This window comes from Pseudogymnoascus verrucosus (genome assembly GCF_001662655.1).
Source record: "Pseudogymnoascus verrucosus strain UAMH 10579 unplaced genomic scaffold scaffold_39, whole genome shotgun sequence".
NCBI classification, from domain to species: domain Eukaryota; kingdom Fungi; phylum Ascomycota; class Leotiomycetes; order Thelebolales; family Thelebolaceae; genus Pseudogymnoascus; species Pseudogymnoascus verrucosus.
The window spans coordinates 18,579-39,375 of record NW_017263690.1 but is presented as its reverse complement, the minus strand read 5'-3'; the positions used below and the strand labels follow the sequence as shown (position 1 = coordinate 39,375).

The following is a 20,797-nucleotide window of genomic DNA, read 5'->3' as shown; positions in this document are numbered from 1 at the left end:
AGTTTAGTTCTACTCACTCATCCCGTCCCAACCACCGGCATCGACATCACCGATATGGATTGGGATGATCGCGCTGAGAGTTCCCACCGTGCTGATTCACTCGCATGGTTGGGAAAATTTAATAAGGTTCGAGATGGCTCCCTATCTACGTGGCTGTCTACTTTCCGAAATGGCCTACCTTGCGAAGTCGTCGGCGATCTATGCGGCTCCTTTAATTGGAGCTGCAAAGTGCAGTTTGAAGATTATGTAAAATGGATAGTGCGGTTTGCTGTACCTGGGAAGGTTATGAATGGAGATGAAAAGACCCGACGTGAAGTTGCAACTATGCAATTTATCAAGCTAGAGACTAGCATCCCAATTCCGCTCGTCATTGCATGGGGAACGTCAGATGATAATCCTCTGGGATTAGGAACATTCATTATTATGGAGTTTATTGAAGGCGAGTCCCTCGGGAAGATTCTTGAGGGGCGTCCTGAACCTGAGCACGGCGCAATTTTGAGGTCCGACATCGACGACAACGACCTAGAAACCGTATACCGCCAAGTAGCAGACATACTCCTGCAACTTTCAGAGCGCGACTTTTCTCAAATAGGTTCATTGTCGAGAATAGACAACACGCATAGCTGTGCAGCTTCTAGGCCATTAACACTGAAGCTAAATGAAATAGAGGGCCATGGAGGGGTTTTTGTCGGTAGTATGTTATTACTCTACCAAGTTTTGCTCTCCTTGAACGTAACATATTATCATAATTTCTACCTGAAGCTCTGGCAAGTAGGAATTCTCTCACCACAAACTTGTCGGCACAGCAACAAAAAATTATAAATCAGGTGACTTACTTGATGGAGACTAGCGTCGCGTTGTCGCATTCAGCTCCATATTAGGCAATCGCGCCAAGAGCAATCATGGATGGATTTCGCAGATCTCAAGTCAGGGAGGGATAACTTGCCATTTACGGCGTTGTGTGGATGGAGGCTGAGTTCTGAGATGTGTCTATATAGAGTGAGTGGTTCCTCTTGGGGCTTTCTTTCGTCTCTTCGATAACTCATTTGCAAATCTATCCAATCTCTGATTTCCTATTATCACCGGGCACATTTTTCTATCATAAGCGTATCCCATAGAGCTATCAGAAATCTGTGCACAATGGACGCGAAGAAAAGCAACAACGGCCTTCGCCGCCTTTCCTCTTACTCCGCCATTGATCCCCAAAATCCATTCGATGCGGCCTCCATTGCCCCCTCATCCAAGAACCCCTTCGATACGGCCTCCCTCGCCCCCTCAACCGCGGCCTCCACTTCCGCCTCCCTCCTCTCCCACGCCTCTTCCACTACAATCACCCACACCTCTGGCCCCTTTACCCCCACATCATGTCTCCAAATCCAAACATCAGGTCACAGCATGGTGTCCCTTCCCACCCCCCCAAAGACGCTTGAGACACCCATCTTCACTGTTGGCGCGACTGGTCGCTGCGAAGTCCCAGTCTACATCTCCATCCGCCCCCTGCGCACAAAGGGGCACTGCGATCTTGTTCGCGCCGACGATGAGACGCGCACCCCCATCGCGACGACGCGATACCGACTAGGCCCGTCTGCAGATCCGGTAGTGGAGATCCTAGACGACGCGACGGGGCGGTCAGAGTTCACAATGGAGACACGGTGGACGAGCCGGACTCTGGCATTTGGGTTTGGGGGCCAAAGGTTTGAGTGGCGGTATGGCGGGCGGAAGGAGCGGAAGAGGGTTGCGGAGGCAAGGGGAGAGGGATGCGATAACCTGCTTATTCTCGAGCGAGTGGTGGGGGATGAGCGAAGGCAGGTTGCGAGGCTTGTGAGGGGCGAAGAGACACGTACACCGGGGACGAAGAAGTCGAATGCTGGGAACGGGGGAAGGTTGGAGTTGTCGCTTGAGGGGGAGTGGTCATCTGGCGACGGGGTGGACAAAGGCGGTAGTGGCATCTCCGAGGCGGTGGTTGTGGTGACGGTGTTGGTGATGTTGAAGAAGGAGATTGATCGTATGAGGGGTTGGCAGGCTGTTGTAATTGGTAAGTTATTATCCTTCCTGGTGTCCCTGACTGTCGCATTGCTTTGAGCTGACTTCGTTTCCAAGCTGGCGTTCTTGGTCCTTGATTCGTGATGGGGGGTTGGACTGCAACTGACTTTGGAAACGCTCGTATTTTCAACACAAGTCACCCATTATTGCTTGCATAAGTTGAAGTACCAAATAATAAAGAGAAATATATTGAAATATATGAAGCACTCGGATTGTGCTACGAGTCTTCAGGGTCTATTATAGCCTATATTCATCATCATAAGCTGATGCGCCCTTCTTTTCCTTCTCAAACCTCCCGACATTCGCTTTATCACCCTCCATTACCACAGCAACCTCCTCCAAAGACACTCCCTTTGTTTCAGGGTAGATGAGCCAGATCGTGAATGTTTCAAAGGCGAGAAGGACGACATAAACAAGATAATACTTCCACTGGAGTGCGTCGAGGCCGATTGGGTTCACAAACTGATTGAAGCCAGTTCCGCCTTTGTTCGCCAATTGCATAATAGCAATACCTTTAGAGCGATGAATAAACGGAAAGACTTCGGATACGTATAGATACTGCAGAGGCATCATCAAGTTGTAGAAGGCGTAATATATAAAAATCAGTGCCACAACACCAGTAGCGGCAGAGTTATTGGTGTTGTCCTTTGCAAATGTGGCCGACGCAGCAGTCCAGCAGGAGAAGAGGACACACATGGAGCCAAATCCGACGAGCAATTGCGTACGGCGAGGGAAATAGTTGGTGCCAACTATGGCAGCTGTGGCACCGGTGAACAAATTCCAACAACTCAGCGAAAGGTTGATCTGCTGTTGCTTAAGACGGTTGGTGATTCCAATGGTAGCCAGTACTTTGGCTAAGTAGTAGCTGACAAGGCCATTTCCTGCCCATTGTGAGAAGAGTCCTACACAGAAAGCAACCAACACGCGACGAATGTTGGCCTTGGTGGTGAACAACTCGCGCCATGGTCGAGATGACGCTTCCTTCTCAAGACGTAGAGTTTCTGTAATCTGGAGGAACTCTGCTGCGACGAATGCTGAGTTCGCATCACCCTCGCCGTGATATTTGATTAAAATAGCTAATGCTTCGTCATGTCTGTCCCGAGATATGAGCCAATGAGGTGATTCCGGAATGAACCTATATTGGGTGTTAGTAAAGAATATACTTGATTCCCAGATCCAAAGTTGGATGCCTACCAGATGAAAACCAGTTGAAGAAGGGATGGCACAATCTGGAAGATTGTAGGAAGACGCCAGCTCCAATCTGATGGCCAGGCGTAAGTGCCTAGGGTCAGACCAGCAGCAAATATAGAGCCAATATACCAAGATACTTGGAACATGCCGATAATTCTTGCGCGTTCTTTGGGGTAACACAGCTCTGTTAGAAGCTGCGCAGCACCTGATAGACAAACAGTCAAGCCAAAGCCCATAATGGTACGTGAAGCAATAAGCATTCCGATGTTGATAGCTGCACTCTGGATGACCACTCCGACGGCAACAATAGCAGAACCAAGAATTACATTGAATCGTCTGCCCCAACGATCATTAAGGTATGGAATAAAAGGCACAGCAGCAACAGAGCCGATCGCCATGGAGGCGGAGATGAGACCCAAGGTGGCGCTCGTAGGGTGACCAAAATGCGATTGCCACTTATCGACGGCTTGGAGGCCGTTAAGGACACTTCCATCGAAGCCTAGAACGACAGAGTCAGTTTTGGAAATATCTGCCAGTTCGAAGGCAGTCTCATGCCTGTTGTTATTTCAACGCCTAATGCGGCCGGAACCAAGAATGCATAAAGAGTTCTTAGATTCTTTTTCTGGTACCAAGGTCTTGTGTCTTCAGCGAGCAGACGAGACACCTCGGATGTAGCGGCAACGTCGTTGACGTTGAGATCATGTCTAGCTATTCCTGTTGTCCCTTTTGACATGATGAATTGAATGGCAGGGTAAACTTTGAAAGGATGATAATATCCCGAGTTTGAAGATTGGGGGGATATGATTACTATTTATATCTATGGATACGCTTCGTAGAAAGCGAGCTCAATGGCAACGATTAACTCCAGCTCTACTTTAAAGCTGGCCTAAACTCACTGATTCGGCTTCAAGCGTCTGATCGTGTTAATTCAGACCGAGATCAGCTCTTGAATACTGGAGTTATAACGCCACTCCGTACCAACTCATCCCATCTCAAAAGCATAGCTTAGAACTAGACGATGTCATTTATTTCCGGCTAAAGGCCGTACATCAACCCCACACGCTATTATAATTAACCGGTAGCTAGATACTGAGAAGTGCATATAGTGTGGGGTTGATAGCTCTAATCGTCAACCTTGATTTGAGGATTGGGCCCATTGGCTCGGCGCGTGGTTGACCGACCCGCTGTCCGATACTATTAGCATTGCGGGGAAATGAGGGGCTGTCATCGGTCCCGCATCTCCCTGTCGCTTTCGTGCAATTAGCGTCCTTGTAGGGCATTGCGGTGTTGGTGGAAAATGCTCCCCATGCATATCTAGCCTTGGAATCTATGCTTTATCGCTAGCAAGTGTGTCATATGCTGCTGGAATGCTGAGATCTGACTCTGCCTTCTAGCTATCAAGGGATTAAATCTAACAATGGAATCTTCATTCGAGGTAACGTCGCATGCCCTATCCACCCATCGTTTATTTCTATAATGGTTTTCCAATCTGAGGCTCATTGCTTTGTAGTTTTCTCCTAGTAATTAAATTCTAACCGGCTTATCTGGTTGAAATACGCTGTTATATCTTATCATCTATCAAGTTCATTCAAGGAGATACCCAACATGATAGTTATATACCAAATAATTCCTAGATAATTAAACATGACAGTCTCTTGGTCGGTTGCAGACGGGTTTAAGCCATACATCGGACTAATGATGGCGGGCATATAATCCCGGCGACAATCCTCCGAACCCCATTAGCCTAAGTTCAAGAAACGCCGCATTTTGGAACTTGAAGTGCTAACTGGTTTGTAAATAATAGCCAAGGACATAATTATCACTTACAGTCAGTGCATTGTGCCACCGGAAAAATTTCATGGGGAGAGAGCGAGCATCTGGTATGCACAGATGAAGCTGCTGGTCTTCATAGATTGGTCACTAACAATGGCTATTGCATTCATTAATATATTCTTGGGGTCTGTGGCACAAAATAAAATTGTGATTATAAATAGATGAACTCTTCACAGTATCCTTCCTGTTACGAACCTTGCCTCTGTTCTAACTTATATCGCAATCGAGTATCCGGCAGTAATGGCATCCACGACGTTCCAAAGCCTCATAATCCCCGGATTCAATCCGGTCCCAACTGTCGCCGTGGTACATACCAAGGGCTCAACAACATATTTCCCCAGTACATCAACCTTCGAATTCTTCCCCGGGTGCGTCATATATTTATCGACCGACCTGATAGACTAGGGTCTGATTGTTCACGCATTAACTCGATGTAGCCGGATGGAATTGCGTACTGTTGAGCCGGGGGCAGGCAGCTGGGCAAGCACGCTGAGATATCGTCCTAAAATGGTAAGGATAGTAATCGGAGGTTTTACCTTCCCTAGCCGCCATAGTAAGATTGTGAGAGCAACATTCTTGTCAGCCCGCCATCTCAAAACCTGGGCAAAATAGGTTTTAATGTTTCGACTTCCTTCTGCGTCAACGCTAGATCGACCTTGCTACTCAGCGTTTCTGGGTGCTGCGCCTCCAACACCTGGTCCACAGAGGGGAAGCCCAGTAGCTTCCATGTCAAGATACCATGTCACCCTCCAGCTTCCATATTCCGGCTCTTGGACTATTACTTCTTCTCATGAGTAGCAATGGGGCTATGGTGAGGGGCCCGGCGATGGTAACGGCAGCGAGGTACAGTCACATGGGAAGGTGGAGGACGGTAGAATAACCTCTTTAATAAATAGCAGGGTACATAGATCTCTACTGGGATAATACAGGGTATATAAATTTTTACTCGTACTTGCTTAACCTGTGCAGGTACTGGGCAGATCTGCGACGAACCGGCCCAAGAGCGCTTAAAAAAACAGAATGGTTGGTCGACTCCGAAAGTTGCGCCAGGCTTTTGCGTCAGGTTTCTCGTAGGTTCGAGCTCATCAGGAAATTCTGCCTCGGCAGGTGGGTTCTCACACAGCAAACGGTTCGGCGGCTAGTTCTTATTCAGCAGGCAGCTTTGGTTCGACAGGCTGCTAATGCAGCGGCGACGGGCAAGTGGGGTTGTGGCGGCGGCGAGGGCGAGGGCGACAAAGGTAATGACAACAGTGTTGAACTTGTTACAGACACTTAGCTGTGATCTTGATATTTCCTGCTTGGAGCAATATGTAATTGATTTACGAGGAGCTATGCGAGACTTGACAAACTTGCTTCCGTGTGAGAGTTAGCTTCCTCAGAATGTCAAGAACACGATGGAGCCAATAATGATTGCCCCTTTGACTAGCGTATTATTTAAGCATTAATCTAATAACCGAAGTACATTGATCTTACACGAAGGAGCCAATTACAGTTGCTCCCCTGACTGGCCTAGCATTTGTAAGCTACAGCCTACAAACATGGTGGAGCCCATTATTACAGGGCGTCTCACTTGACAGGGATGTCTCCTACGCCTTCAATTATCAGACGCCATAGTCTCGCAAGTGTCCCACAAACAAACACTAGGGTAATTAGGAGAGCAATCGCAATTGGCTCCTTCGTGTATTTCAGCAAGGACTATTGCTTATAATTGCTTAGAAATCCGATGGTACCGCTTATGGGAATTCAATTGCATATCTACGTGGAGAGTCTGCTGCGTCGAGGCTTGATAATCAACCAGCCTGAAGAGGGGGACGAAGCGATAGTATGGCGACGGTACTGGATAGCATATAAAGTTATGGGTGCCAACTCATTTAAGTGTCCTTTCAGTCGTTCCAGTTTATCCATTGTTACACCAATAAAACTTAAGCCTCACAAAACGTTTAATATCTTATCCAACATGTCGATACCCGAAAATCGTCTTCCTGTCGTCCGTAGAATTCTAGCTTCGAATTTACCACTTCCCACCACGCTCTCGACTGTCACTAAATCCGAGCCAGCTGTTGAAGTAACAGCAGATGATTTATCAAGCGCTCCAATTCTAGATGGAAATTATGCCAAAATCAGCATCTTCAATCACAAATCCATTCCCGCCTCAACCGTTGGACAGTAAGTCTCACACTATCAGCACACCTAGCCAGTTTCTCCCGTCGATTTAAGCTAAACTTTTTCGCAGCGGGAAACTTGAACTGGAAGAGGTGCCTGGGGCCGGGATTGTATTGCCTGGTGGGGCAAACATCTATTATCTAGATATTGCGCCTGGATATTCTACCTCAATAGTATGTATATGACGATTCTTCCCGATCTTCAATGCAAGCCACTGCTCAGCTCGCTAATATGTGTTAGCACCGGACGACTTCAGTAGACTATATGGTCTTTCAGACGGGTGAGGTGGTGTATTTGACACCAGACGAGGCTTTTAACCCAGAGACAGGAAAGGGAAGGTTTGTGGAGACTCTATGTAAAGCAGGCGATATTCTCATTCAGCGTGCGACACTGCATGGGTAAGTGTCTCGGGTTTTACAAACCGATGCATCCGCTAATAAAAAATTTAGCTGGGCAAACCGAACCGACGAGTGGGTGCGCATCCTGTGTGTGGTATTAGATGCTAAGTCTCCTTCCACGGATATTCAAGGTGGCAATGCGAGACATCAGTTGTCTGAGGTCTGGGATGTCTGATATCTCATGCTGATGCTTTGTCACAGATGCAAGGGGCGACGGCATGTTTTTTATAGAACATAAATGGGCGTTTAAAATCCCATCCAGCTGCTGCCTAAATTTATCACAAAGTCATATACTATGAACCTCCCACGTAGCATGTCCATTAACGTGTTCCCAAACGCCATCACAGTTTCTTCTAGTTCCCGTGACTTGAAATGTCCTCTTGATGTTGTCAAAAACGGTCGCAAGCTCACCATGGAATCTCTTCCCCTCCCTTACAAACCCATGCTCCATACCGTCCTCTTCCATCTTGACCACCCACTTTGCAACCGCTGCGCTAGACGGCCCTTCATATAAGCCCTCTCTGCCTAGTCCGTCCATGATTTTAATTGCTTGGCGCCGCAAAGAGGGATCACGACAGTGTGTTGCGACGTATAAAAGTGGCTGGATCAAACCGACGTCAAGACTGAAACGTGACCTAGAAATTTTGTTATCATCATCTATGCTACTAACTTTCTGTGCAAGATCTACGATCTGCTCAAAGCTAGAGTAATAAAAATCGTATGACAGTTGGTCGTGATTGAAAAACGTCGAAATATGGATCCAGGCTGCCATATGCTGTATGACAAGGATGTCAATGGACATTTGTTGTTTTGGTGAGACTTGATTCTGCTTGCTAAAGAGAGAAAACAGGTCAGACCAGCGGTTCAAGGGCATTTTAATTTGCTCCACTTCGATCGCAGTCTTAGCCGGCAAGGGTATATATGGGAGTGTCTTTTTGATTAATTCGCGGTTCTGTTGAAGAAGGGAATACATCGCTGCAAGTATTGAATTCAGCGCATCTCTGGCCTGGAGTACGCTCGTAAATCGGTCTGGCAAGGTTGCTGTCCTGAAATTATTGGGTTTGTATGCTCTCTCGAACGTAGCTGCTTGAACGTCAAGTCTTGCGAAGGCGTTGACAAGATCATGTAGATTTCCGGAAAGGGCGCAAGCAGATGGATTGGTCGCTACAATCTTTCCATCAGCTGAATATTGAGTGAAGCGATCTCGGATTGCTTTAAGCATCCTGAATCCGCTTTTGAGATGCATAAAGGCCACGACATCATGGCCGAGTAAAAGCTCATGGGCTAGGAAAATCAGGCTTGAAAGAATTGCCAATTCCCAGCTCATACTGCAACTTTCGAGTCTTTGATTAAGCGTCAAAATGGCTTTGCGGTAATACCTCATGGAGGAGTCAGGCGCAGAGATGTTGTTCCGAATGTCAGCTGGGTACATCTGCGCTCGATGTAGAGATCCCAAAGCAACAACCGCATGCCTTATACAAGGTTCTTCATAAGCAGTCCTAAGAACCAACTTTTCCCAAAGGGAGCCTTGAAAATACCCCGCAAAGTCTTTTGCACAAACGTTTTGGAAATAGTCAAAGTTTTGAATTTCCTCCGGATGGAGTTGAGGAAGAATTCGAGGATATAACCGGAGCCGTGGCGGCATTACAACCGTCTTAGCTGAATCTGAATTTGATGAAGTGCTTGGTGATGTTTGTTGATTGGAAAGACTCAAAAGCTTCTTGGCTGGCTTAGGTGGCGGGGGAACAGCCAAAGCCGGGTTTAGATAGTCACATTGTCTGCCAGTTTCCGTACAACGGATGCAACTAGGTCTGGTTTCATCGCATTTTATATGTCGTACCCTATAATTGTTAGTATCAGATCAAGGTACACCAAGCAAGAAGTGAAGAAAGGGAGATATGAGCATATCCGAGGTCATGAGAATGGAAGATGACAAAAAAAAATCTTGATTGAAACGCTGTAATACAAATCCCAAATCTAGAGCTCATGCAGAAGACATAAAGGGGCTACCTAAGATTAGTATCCCCCTCCATATATATTTAGATGAAGCCTCGCGAATTGCCCCTTTTCAAACAGCCTCCATTTAACTAAGCATCGCACGCACCCACTAATTGAAAGAAACAAGAACCCCTGTTCAAACTTACCTACAAGTAAAGCACCCGGTCTTGCTTTTACTCACTCCCTTTCTCGCTCTCTTCACCTTTTCCTCTACAACAGCATTTAATTCTTGTCCTACCATGTCTAACTCACTCGCAATGCGATAAACTTAGTTGGTTGCAATTCATAGTTTTCGACAACAAAATAATCGAGAATACAGAGGACAAAAGAAGAGGATAAGTGACCACCAGCAAAGGAGGAGGTGAGTTCGTTCCTTCGTGAAAGCTTGTTATGCGGGGCGAGTCACATAGACGCGCCTTGCCCGACAAGGCTAGCGTTCAATCGCCAAGATGCAACTTTGGGCCTCTCAAATTCGCAGTTGGGCATTTAGCATATGATTCACCAAAGCTTGACCAAAGCCGTCAACCAACTGATATATCAATGGATCGCTGGATCTCTTCAACAAATGTGATTTGTCTATTTCTTCGCTTGGTAGTCGTTCCTTCCATAACGTGGACATTCCGAGGAAGCTGCGACTGAGGCTTGCTTGGTAGTCGTTCTTTCCATATATAATAAGGCCTGAAAGCCCCGAGGAAGCTGCGACTGAGGATTGCTTGGCAATCGTTCTTTCCAGATCTATAACCTGAAAATCCCAAGGAAGCTGCGATGGAGGCTTGCTTGGCAATCGTTCCTTCCATATCTATAACTTGGGCAATCCAAGGAAGTTGCTATGGAGGCTTGCTTGGTAATCGTTCTTGCCATATATAGGGGGTAATCGTTCTACCTTCATGCGGTAGATGAGATACATATTAACTTTGCTAGGGGCCGTAGGCTATATACTATGCAGTTTGTGTTCTCTTGGTTGTAAGCGGGTGGCACATCCACGTAACCGCTCCTCCTCACACTCTAGACACAATGCCGAAAGCCAGTGAAGCAGCGGTTGACTCAGATAAAAAGGGTGATATTAAGTGGAAAACAGCACTCAATCAAGAGGAGCTAGAATTAGGCTGGTACCAAAAACGTAGGTGATAATTCGCAACCCCCCCCCTTCAACGGTGGGCGGTGTATTCCTTTGGCAAGGGGGAGGCGGTCTTAGACCCTGCTGACTTTTCCGATATCTACATTGCGGACGAAGGAGAGCACTCGTAGTGAGGTGATAGATGCGTGGTGCATGATAATATATAATGGCGCAGATGTGTTCCGTAGTAGTAGAGGTAGTAAGGCTCTTCTCGAGGCAATAGAACTATATTCCGCAGATTATAGCCTCACACAGGTTCGTAGTGCATACCCGCATCATAGAAATTTTGCTATTCATTCGTACTGACTACCGTTACAAGAGCCATAGCCCCATCCATCCATCCATCCCTAACCCACGATTTCCATCCATCCAGCCACGCAAGCCATAGCATCGAGCAATGAGCAACCCCCCCGCATCATCCCCTCTACGGCGCAACAGCCAACTCTCCAATATCCTCTCGGTCCAATACCCCCCTTATCCCATCCTCGCGCACACGAAGAAGTCACAAAAAAAAGCGACCATAAAAGACTCAAAAACACAAGAAAAAGCGCGATAATATCCCCGTACACCATCAAAAACCGTAATAACCCTCAGGGCGTGAGTGAGAAGAGAAAAAAACGAGACGCGCAGTTGGGGCGCGTCTAGGCCTCGATGGCCTTGTTCTTCTTCTTCTGCTCGACCTTGAGCAGCAGCGCGCGGTTGATGTGTGGCAGTACACCTCCGAAGGCGATGGTCGCGCGGATCAGGGTGTCGAGCTCCTCATCACCACGGATGGCGAGTTGCAGGTGGCGGGGTGTGATGCGCTTGACCTTGAGATCCTTGGCGGCGTTCTGTGAGAGGTGTTAGTCATTGGATAGGGTAAAATGGGTGAATGTGTGACTTACTCCTGCCAGCTCGAGGACTTCGGCTGTGAGGTACTCGAGAACGGCGGTCACGTAGACGGCGGCCTTGGCGCCGACGCGCATCTTGTTCTGGGTGTTGTTCTTGAGGAAACGCTTGACACGACCGCAGGGGAACTGGAAAGGTGTCAGCATGGGGATCCGCCAGGTGCGCAAAACAAAATCGATGAAGTGGCGCAGATGCGATGTTGTTCTGATTCATGGGTACGGCGTGTGAGCTGCGCGGTGCTGCCTAGTTGTGCAATGTAACGTATCCGCATGTATGTCCAACATCACAGTTCGATTCTGACGCGCCACGGTTGCCTTTGATATAGCTGTGTGCATGTGTCTTCGGCTTTGGCGACTCTAACGATGGTTGTGTTGTCGTGAGCTCGAGATCGAGTGTCGAGGTAGTCATGACGCGACTGGCGGGGTATGCGACAACAGCTCTCTCGGCCGATCCAGAGCAGGAAAACGAAATAAAACAACGCGACCACCCATAAAATCATGTACTAACCTGAAGACCAGCCTTGCTAGAGTGGCTCTGCTGCTTCTTGGATCCATCGACACCGGTCTTGCCTCCCGAGGACTTGCCACCAGATTTTCCCTTGCCGCCAGCCATTGTAGTTTATTGTGGTTGAAAAAACGAAGTGCAAATAAAGCGGTATTGATCCGTTGTTGATGGCGACGTTGTTGTTGTCGATGGTTTGTTGATGACGACGAAAGTTGATTGTTGGTGAAGGTTGGTTGATGTTGGGTCGGTGGATTGTTGATGGGAACTTTGTTGTTTTGGTGATTGGGGGAAGGGAAAGGGAAGTTGCTCAAGCGCGTTTCTTTGCTTGTTGCTTGCGGAAGGAGAGAGGAAGGTGATACGGTAGGCGAGTAAAACATTTCGCGCAGTTTTGGATGAGGGGATGATGTAGGAGAAAAGAATGACGTGGGGAAAGAAAAGGGGAAGAGGATGAGATACTATCAAAGATATAAGAGATAGGAGGAGACATTATATATTTCGCTCTCTATTCTTCTTCTCTCTAGTAGATCAGAAACAGGAAAATGGGAGAAGGGAGAGCATCATCTCCTCGCGGCTGACTGCTTGGCTTGCGGGGACTCACCTCAGCGCACACATGGGGAAGACAGCCAGAGCCATAGTAATTGGCGCCATAGGCTTATCACCGTCAGAGATTGATGCTCTTGAAGCCCTTGATCTCATGTATGTCGGTATGAACATTATGAGTTGACAGATGTTGACTTCTGTCGCCGCTGGGCAGTTGGAAGACGATGAGTTGTCGTTGTTGTTGCCCTGGCCATGGACCGGTGTTTCCCCATGGTCACGTGATATGGGTGGGATTGTGCGGTCCGTTTGTTTACCCGACTGACTTACAGTGCTCGTACTCGAACTTTCCCTACTTTCCCTACTTTCCCCTACTTTCCCCCCTCCTTCCCCCCATCACCTGATAGAGAAATGCGATGCCCGACACCGGAACTCACTCTTGTGTCTCTCCTTCCTCCGTGAAACCTACTGCATTATTATACTAGGCAACAGCGACTATTTTCATGCTGTGCAAGACATTATAGGCCATGCAGTACTGTGGGTGTAATACAGCCAGGCGCCGAGAGAGATATTCCCTTCCTCTTGTCACGTTCATAGATCACTACCTATATTCAACTTCCATATAGAAAGTAACTTTTATTACTTATTACTTATTATGAACTCACTGCTCGCCTCGTCCAACTAATACCTGATCCATCTCTGAATCCTGCACCATGGAAGACGCCAAAACTATATTCGCGTTGAAGCCCCTCAATGGCGTTGACATGGAGGAGATCACCGTCGCGGATATCCAACGCCATCTCAGCTCTGGCAGTTTCTCTTCCTTGGAACTGACAGAATGGACTCTAAGCCGGATTAAACAGGTCAAAGCTTTTCAGAAACAAAATCCCACTCTCAGTAACTTATCTAACTATCCTCGCAGACAAACTCCTACCTCGGCTCCGTCATCGAGGTGAACCCAGATGCCGCCGCTATAGCCACCGCTCTTGACGCTGAGAGCAAGCAGGGCAGCCTCCGTGGTCCCCTCCATGGAATTCCCGTCCTTGTCAAAGATGTCCGCCTCCCCCGCCCTCCCTTTCCCTCTTCCCCACTAACAGCACCTAGAACATGGCGACCGCAGACAAAATGCAAACCACCGCCGGCTGCCGCGCCCTCATCGGCTCCATCGTCCCCCGCGACGCACACATTGTGCACCTCCTCCGCGCTTCCGGTGCCATCATCCTCGGCCACGCCGGCATGTCCGAGTGGGCCTCCATCCGCGGCAGCGAGGAGTCCATGGGCTACTCCGCGCGCGGCGGCCAGGTCCGTAACCCCTACAACCTCTCCATGAGCGCATGGGGCAGTTCGAGCGGATCAGCTGTCGCTGTCGCGGCGGGGATTGTGGTGCTAGCGTATGGAACGGAGACGGACACGTCGATTATCTCGCCGGCGAACTATGCGGGGCTTGTGGGGATCAAGCCGACGGTTGGGTTGACGTCGCGCGCGGGTGTGATTCCGTGTAGTGAGAGTTTGGATTCGGTGGGGCCGTTTGGGAGGTGTGTTAGGGATGCTGTGGTGGGGTTGCAGGCGATTGTTGGGGTGGATGAGAGGGATCGGTATACGGCTGAGGCGGCGGATCATGTCGTCGATTATGAGAAATGTCTTGCGTCGAAGGAGTCGTTGAAGGGAGCTGTGTTTGGGCTTCCTATGAAGAGGGTTTGGGAGAATGTTGATGAGGCTATCCGGCCACGTTTTGAGGAAGTATTTCAGATGATCAGAGATGCAGGGGCTACGATTGTTGAAGTCGACTTTCCTTGTTGGTTAGTAGGCCGCGGTTCTATGGTGTTGGATTTGCTCACGAATAACTAGGGAAGCGATGATTGATGAGAAAGGATGGAATTGGTTAGTCTTGCCTATCAACTACAATACGACGGCGAGTACTAACTACTTCTCAGGAACTCCGGACCAGATGACCAGTCTGAATACCTCGTCTGCGGCGTAGAATTCTACCACGGCCTTCGCGCATACCTCGCAGAACTCACAAACACCACCATCCGCAGCCTCGAAGACGTAGTCGCCTACAACATCGCGCACCACGACGGCGCATCTCCCGGCGACGACCCCGGCTTCCCAAGCGGGCAAGACCTTCTCGAAAAACTCATCGACAAAAAAGACGTCAAAGATGAAACCTACCAAGCCGCCCTGCGGTACATCCGCTCACAGACCCGCGAGAACGGCATAGACGCCGCGCTGACCTACCAACCTGACCCCTCCACACCCGCGATCCAGCTCGACGCGCTGCTGCTTGCTGATCGGGCGGGTCCGGGGCAGCAGCTTGCTGCGCAGGCGGGGTATCCGATAGTTACTATTCCGGTTGGTGTTGATAGTGATGAGATGGGGGGGAGGCCGTTTGGGTTGAGCTTTCAGCATACGGCGTGGAGTGAGGGGAGGTTGATTAGGTGGGCGAGTGCGGTGGAGGATTTACTGGGGGTGGAGAATAGGCCGAGGCCGATGTATAGGGAGTATTTGGCTACGAATATTCCTGTTTTACCGTAGGGGGGGTTGGCCGTGTCTTAAGTGATCGCGACTGGTCGTGGTATTGCTAGGGCAATTGGGATGGCGGTCACGTGTAAGGCCACTATCACGACGCGATTCTCGACCAAAGTCCCAAAAACTTACTGACATCGCGAAATTATGTTGACATCATAATGATGTCGAAATGATATACTTTAGGACTGTGCTTGAAGTTATATATGATGAAGAATTTCGTTTCTTTCGACTTTGTAAATCTGAAAGCTTTCCGAAAAAGTGCAACTCAGAGTGATATAAAAAGTTATAACACGCTGTAAGTGCAAGTAGAACAAGGGTCCAATATAGTTGTTGCTAACGTTAGGACGCTTAGATCACCCGTCCAACTTTTTACTATGTTGCTATATGCACTTGTTTTAGGATGTCTCATCCTTGGCTCAAGTGCCGGAGCAGGTAAGTAACAGCTGAAGATCTATGCCGCTCTTCCAATAACTAAGAGCTGCCACATAGGTGCCAATGTAAAGGGATGTGTATATTATGATTCAACACCTTTCCAGCCTTTCAAAGTGACATTCGACGTTCCCACATCAGTAGTCCACTGCATGGTGAGTTCTGTTGGAATTTTTCAATGGTTGAGGCTAATCATTCATTCATGGGTAGTACGACAAGGGCAGCAATGCAACTGCCCAAGTAACAGGCTATGGAGTAACGTGTGCTTCAGTAGGTCATGTGTCTGGGAAGTCCTCATCGTCAGGAGGAGACCTATGTGCAACTGATGATAGTCGTTGGGGAATGAGCTACGTCGCAGGCCCAAAGTCTGGCACAACGTACAGCACCTGGAGTGCACCAATATTTGGCAGCGATCATATTGACCTATACGGTCAGAAAAGCACTACACATATATGTGGATCTGGATCCACATGTTCTGATTACAGCATCAAAGTCTCGTCAGGTGGAGAAGATACTGTATATGTAAGTTAAATGCGAATCTAGCTCAGGTGGAAATTCTGGGGCTAAGTTTACAAATTTTACCTAACCTTCTGCAATACAGATTATCTTTAACCCGTTAGCTAGCCCTAGTATCTTTGACTACCTAGGGTCTATCTCTAGTATCTTTGATGACCTAGAGTCACCCAATTCTCAGATGATGGAGATACTTCAAGAAGTAGAGGAGGACCTAAAGCTGGCAGGTTAGACGCGCCGCGCCGACTTAAAATAATACTATAATTCAGAAGTCAAAGTTCTCATGCAATGATAAACCGAAACAGGCCACAGGCTGCAATGCCTGTGCTCTCCTCGATGAGGGGAAAATAGGGGTGGTTGATCAAGAGGGGTTGAGGTGAGTTGAGGTGGATACAGCGCCGGGTTTATATTTGAAACCCCCCAGTTTCCTGATGCATGGATATTGCTAAAAATATAAAAATAAAATATGAAATAAATGTCTCTTATTCTTTAAATAGGTGCCTTTCAAAGGACAGACAAATGACGACACTTTGTCTATAGGCAGCAACATTTTCATATCAATGAACGTATTATTTTATTATTTTCATTTTTCATAAAGAAATCTAATTTATCTGACATGCTGGGAATGAAATATCTGAGAAATCTCGATATATCACGTGACATAGATCGCTATCGTGAGCTGATATCATCGACAATGGTGATCCGTTGAAAAACCAAGACATCAACAGCATCAAACCCCAATTTGCGCGACAACAGAGCCTTACGACCGTTCACGACCATTGCGACCCATCCCTCAGACGAAACGGCAATGGGAATCCCCTGAAAGATAAAATCATACCTGAGACTTTCGCCTCAAAGCCTCAATAACCAGCCTTCAGACACTGTCCCACGCATCTCCTTGCGCCCGCCCAACAAAGTCGATCCTGCAACACAGCTGCAGCTCCCCGAACAGCACGAACAAGTCTCATTGACACGAATAACTGAGACACAGATGACGCACAGCCTACCTTAAAAAATCTCATACGGACAATAGACGCCGTCTGAACCGCCTGGCATTGACGAAGACATTCCCTTTCACTCTGCCGATTTCAGGTGGACATTTAAGCGGTGACGACCCAGAAAGATAAAAGCAACCCTCCACGCTCCTCCACGATCCGCCAGAACAACCCACCGGTTGACGATACAACTTTTTGGACACATACCCTTGGAACGCAAACCGATCCGTCCGCCGGCTACATCACACTCATTGTCGCCCTCGCTAGGCATCCTGCATATATCCTCGGGGACCAACACAAACTTCACCCCGCCACGATAACGCCGTGCCACAGACGCCCCCCCTCGCTGCCGCCGGTCCGCTTCCCCCACCTGGATGACCGCGTGGATGCCTCCGCCTGCAAACTCACGAAAAAGAGCAGCGCCCGGTGCGTCCCCCGTCCCGAACCTCGCCATGCAGAACCAACCCTTCCCGCCGCCGCAGCAGGCTACGAACGAGCAGTACATGAGGTGGAACCAAGGCGCGGCTGACAACGCGGTGTTCCCGGATATGAACTTTGGAATGGCGCAGTATGGTGCGAATGGGGTTTCGAATGCGCCATTTCAGCAGGCTGTGCCGGCACAGTCGACGCAGCTTGCGAGGCGGCCGGTGAACCAGCAGTTGGTACCGACGGCGTCGCGGACACAGTTTGATAACCCGAATGAATGGGGATTGACGGAGGAGTTGTTTGATCCGAATGCGCAGATTGGAGGACACGCCGAGAATGATAGTATTGAACGGCTCGAGGAGAGAGCGCAGGTGGCGAAGAGGGAGGCACAAGCGAAGCGGAAACAGATCCCGCCGTTTGTGCAGAAGTTGAATAGGTAAGCAGTTTCCACGCCACACAGATGTACACAGCTGACGGTATTCTAGCTTTGTCGACGATGCCAAGAACGATGAACTCATTCGCTGGTCGGAGCGGGGCGACTCATTCGTCGTGTTGGACGAAGATGAGTTTGCGAAGAACCTGATCCCGGAGCTATTTAAGCATAACAACTACGCATCGTTTGTGAGACAACTGAACATGTACGGATTCCACAAGCGCGTCGGCCTGTCAGACAACTCGATGAAGGCGAGCGAGCGAAAGAACAAGAGTCCGAGCGAATACTACAACCCATACTTCAAGCGCGGCCATCCGAACCTCCTCTGGCTCATCAATAAGCCCAAGACCCCGCAGAAGAAGGGCAAGGGTGGCCTCACGAAGCAGGAGGAAGGCGGCGCAGAGGAGAGTGACGAAGATAACCGCGACGGCGTGGAGGAGACATTCAGCGGCGGATACGAACACCCCAGCGCTGTCCGCGCCCTGTCTGCCGCGCCCGACAACGGACAGTCCGGTACTGTCGCGCTCACGGTCGTTCAGAAGCAGCTGCGCGACATCCAGCAACAGCAGGGCAACATCTCGAGCATGATAGCGCGGCTGCGGAAGGAGCACAACGATCTATACTCGCAAGCCGTCGCCTTCCAGACCCTACACGACCGCCACGAGTCGTCGATAAATGCCATCCTCACCTTCCTCGCCACAGTCTACAACCGCAGCCTCGATGGCCAGGGTGGACCGAATATCGCGCAGATGTTCGCCAACTCGCAAGACCAGCACCACCAAGGCTCCGTCGTTGATCTGGGGAATGTGAATTCTGGTCAGCCCAACGCGAGTCCTATCCGCCGCCAACAACGCCTCATCATGCCTCCGCCGTCTGCAGACGGTACCTCCACCGCCCCATCAACCGCATCCACCGGGAACTACCGCCCAACCCCCCGACCCGGCGCAATCGAAGAACTCTTCGAGTCGTCAACCACCAACTCTCCCCCTCTTAAACCCGAATCCTCTAGCCCCGCTACAAACAACATCATCGAGCTAATCAACTCCACCAACGCCAACGCACCACAGAACCGCGATATGGCCTTTCCAGACGCACTCCACCACTACGAGAACTCCAACGGCGCCTCGCCACTCTCCCCTGCCCAGCGTGCGGACGTCCTCCGCGCTATGGCGAGTAATAGCGCGCCTGGCATGGATGCTCTCGCGCCGCCTCCCGCACCACCACAGAGCCTCGCGCAGATGGGCTACACGGACTCTGAACTCGAGGAGCTGGCGCGCATGCAGCGCGAGCAGGACGGGCGGATTGAGGAGGTGGAGAATATGCTTAGTCCGTTGACGCCGCGGCTTGGGGGTGGCCCCGGGCCGGGGGCGGATGGGTATTTTGGTGATGCGACGCAGGGGAGCAATCTGGATCTCGATATGTATCTTGATCCCGGGGCGTACTATGGGGATCCGGCGACGGGGGATGTGGGTGGTGGGGTGTTTGGGGGGGGATATGGGGATGCGTTTGCGGATGGGGGTTTGGATTTTGGGGATACGACGGGGATAGGGGCGGGGACGGGGACGGAGACGGAGGTTAAGGACGAGGGGACTGGGGATGCGAATGAGGGGAGTCCGAAGAGGAGACGGAAGCAGTAGTGTGTGTGTGTGTGTGCACTTTTTTGGCAGGAATTTTGGGGGGGAATGGAAAAATTAGAGGATCAGGCGCGAATAAGGGGGGGTCATTTATAGGAGGTAGTGATACCGTTGGAAGCGAAAATAGGGATGGATGGGAATGCGCGGGTTTACATGGGGGGTAACGAATTGGAGTTGTCGATGCAATTGCAGGCATAGAGAGTAATGAATAAACACAAATGAAATAGCATTAGTAGCTTGAATTAGTAGTAGCTTTACCTATTAATTATACTGAGATGCTGATGCGTGCGTGTGTTTCCTACATATAATGAGCTTTTGTCCGTCTGGTCTGTACTGGATAGGGGTACGAGAGTACATCATCATGCTGGGCCGAGACCATTGCGCCATGTCCCGTAGCTCGCGGGCACTAGATTTATGGTGTTGGTGTCCCGGGACCGGGCGTGGTTATGCTAAAGTTGGTGTATTAGTTAGGGGACTTGGACTGGATTGGTACTTTTAGACTGGCGGCGTAACGGACGGGGTCGTCTATTAGTTGGGTGGTGTGGGATAGGATGGGATTGGTGTTCCTGTATATATAAGTTAGGTAGGTCTTACGATAAATTCACGGGCGATAAGTAATAACTATAGTAACTAATTAGTATATAAACCTACGGGCGAAACTATGCGATAACTATGTTAGCTAGTATAAGTGTATAAGTGTGCGGTGCGGCATTACTCCGCAGATGCAGATGCAAGTACTATATGTCAGAATGTTAGCTACTATATGCTATATCGTAAGCTCATATACGTCCTACCGTCCTACCGTGCATCAAGTCGCGCTTTATATGTCACAGCTAGAGCCTCACAGACGCCCCTTCTCATTTCTATTTGGTGCCTCGTGCGTCCTGTGTCGTTCGGTGTTACTAGTAGCAACGCCCTAACAAGCACAACCAGGGAGGTCTTACTAACATTACTAACAGAACGAGCAACATAATTTCCCCCTGCTGCCTATTAAAACTACTTACAACTACCAACTATTACTTAATAAAACTTGTATATTCCCACTTCTTTGTTTCATCCTTTACCTGTACCTGCATTTATCCCATTTTATTTGTATTGTATTAACATTTTTACACAGTCTTTCTTCATCCCATCGCTATTTACCCTATTTTCCCTATTTTCCCTAC

At 49.1% G+C, this 20,797-nt stretch overlaps 9 protein-coding genes across 9 annotated transcripts; 6 read left to right on the top strand and 3 right to left on the bottom strand.

The window, feature by feature from the left end:
- Positions 1 to 324: 324 nt before the first annotated feature.
- Positions 325 to 662, top strand: VE01_07684 (uncharacterized protein; the record flags this gene model as incomplete). Its single annotated transcript, XM_018277117.1, has 2 exons — positions 325 to 592; positions 655 to 662. 2 exons carry the CDS (start codon positions 325 to 327, stop codon positions 660 to 662), a joined length of 276 nt encoding a protein of 91 aa, XP_018128152.1.
- Positions 663 to 1,140: 478 nt separating this feature from the next.
- Positions 1,141 to 2,120, top strand: VE01_07683 (uncharacterized protein; the record flags this gene model as incomplete). Its single annotated transcript, XM_018277116.1, has 2 exons — positions 1,141 to 2,035; positions 2,101 to 2,120. The coding sequence occupies 2 exons, from the start codon at positions 1,141 to 1,143 to the stop codon at positions 2,118 to 2,120; spliced, it is 915 nt and encodes a 304-aa protein (XP_018128147.1).
- A 160-nt stretch (positions 2,121 to 2,280) lies between these two features.
- VE01_07682 (uncharacterized protein) lies at positions 2,281 to 3,967 on the bottom strand (the record flags this gene model as incomplete). The annotated part of the gene is made up of 3 exons (XM_018277115.1): positions 2,281 to 3,178; positions 3,238 to 3,789; positions 3,864 to 3,967. The coding sequence occupies 3 exons, from the start codon at positions 3,965 to 3,967 to the stop codon at positions 2,281 to 2,283; spliced, it is 1,554 nt and encodes a 517-aa protein (XP_018128146.1).
- Positions 3,968 to 6,894: 2,927 nt separating this feature from the next.
- Positions 6,895 to 7,935, top strand: VE01_07681 (uncharacterized protein). Its single transcript, XM_018277114.2, has 4 exons — positions 6,895 to 7,233; positions 7,301 to 7,403; positions 7,471 to 7,628; positions 7,680 to 7,935. The coding sequence occupies exons 1-4, from the start codon at positions 6,923 to 6,925 to the stop codon at positions 7,801 to 7,803; spliced, it is 696 nt and encodes a 231-aa protein (XP_018128149.2). The 5' UTR covers positions 6,895 to 6,922; the 3' UTR covers positions 7,804 to 7,935.
- VE01_07680 (uncharacterized protein) lies at positions 7,835 to 9,985 on the bottom strand. The gene is made up of 2 exons (XM_018277113.2): positions 9,773 to 9,985; positions 7,835 to 9,469 (listed from the first exon to the last, which is right to left on the bottom strand). Exons 1-2 carry the CDS (start codon positions 9,865 to 9,867, stop codon positions 7,915 to 7,917), a joined length of 1,650 nt encoding a protein of 549 aa, XP_018128148.2. The 5' UTR covers positions 9,868 to 9,985; the 3' UTR covers positions 7,835 to 7,914.
- A 1,399-nt stretch (positions 9,986 to 11,384) lies between these two features.
- On the bottom strand, positions 11,385 to 12,243 carry HTZ1 (histone H2A.Z; the record flags this gene model as incomplete). The annotated part of the gene is made up of 3 exons (XM_018277112.1): positions 11,385 to 11,573; positions 11,628 to 11,759; positions 12,139 to 12,243. 3 exons carry the CDS (start codon positions 12,241 to 12,243, stop codon positions 11,385 to 11,387), a joined length of 426 nt encoding a protein of 141 aa, XP_018128105.1.
- A 1,142-nt stretch (positions 12,244 to 13,385) lies between these two features.
- VE01_07678 (uncharacterized protein) lies at positions 13,386 to 15,207 on the top strand (the record flags this gene model as incomplete). The annotated part of the gene is made up of 5 exons (XM_018277111.1): positions 13,386 to 13,535; positions 13,595 to 13,726; positions 13,777 to 14,471; positions 14,521 to 14,553; positions 14,607 to 15,207. The coding sequence occupies 5 exons, from the start codon at positions 13,386 to 13,388 to the stop codon at positions 15,205 to 15,207; spliced, it is 1,611 nt and encodes a 536-aa protein (XP_018128106.1).
- Positions 15,208 to 15,575: 368 nt separating this feature from the next.
- Positions 15,576 to 16,375, top strand: VE01_07677 (uncharacterized protein; the record flags this gene model as incomplete). Its single annotated transcript, XM_018277110.1, has 4 exons — positions 15,576 to 15,633; positions 15,691 to 15,785; positions 15,841 to 16,152; positions 16,232 to 16,375. The coding sequence occupies 4 exons, from the start codon at positions 15,576 to 15,578 to the stop codon at positions 16,373 to 16,375; spliced, it is 609 nt and encodes a 202-aa protein (XP_018128097.1).
- Positions 16,376 to 16,797: 422 nt separating this feature from the next.
- HSF1 (stress-responsive transcription factor hsf1) lies at positions 16,798 to 19,914 on the top strand. Its single transcript, XM_018277109.2, has 2 exons — positions 16,798 to 18,000; positions 18,050 to 19,914. The coding sequence occupies exons 1-2, from the start codon at positions 17,513 to 17,515 to the stop codon at positions 19,632 to 19,634; spliced, it is 2,073 nt and encodes a 690-aa protein (XP_018128098.2). The 5' UTR covers positions 16,798 to 17,512; the 3' UTR covers positions 19,635 to 19,914.
- Positions 19,915 to 20,797: the final 883 nt, after the last annotated feature.

Coding starts and splice junctions, on each gene's coding strand:
- VE01_07681 (XM_018277114.2), top strand. CDS start 6,923: ATGGGTGCCAACTCATTTAAGTGTCCTTTCAGTCGTTCCAGTTTATCC. Junction 7,234..7,300: donor CCCGCCTCAACCGTTGGACA/GTAAGTCTCACA, acceptor ACTTTTTCGCAG/CGGGAAACTTGAACTGGAAG. Junction 7,404..7,470: donor CTGGATATTCTACCTCAATA/GTATGTATATGA, acceptor AATATGTGTTAG/CACCGGACGACTTCAGTAGA.
- VE01_07680 (XM_018277113.2), bottom strand. CDS start 9,867: ATGGTAGGACAAGAATTAAATGCTGTTGTAGAGGAAAAGGTGAAGAGA. Junction 9,470..9,772: donor ACCGGGTGCTTTACTTGTAG/GTAAGTTTGAAC, acceptor TAACAATTATAG/GGTACGACATATAAAATGCG.
- HSF1 (XM_018277109.2), top strand. CDS start 17,513: ATGACCGCGTGGATGCCTCCGCCTGCAAACTCACGAAAAAGAGCAGCG. Junction 18,001..18,049: donor TTTGTGCAGAAGTTGAATAG/GTAAGCAGTTTC, acceptor ACGGTATTCTAG/CTTTGTCGACGATGCCAAGA.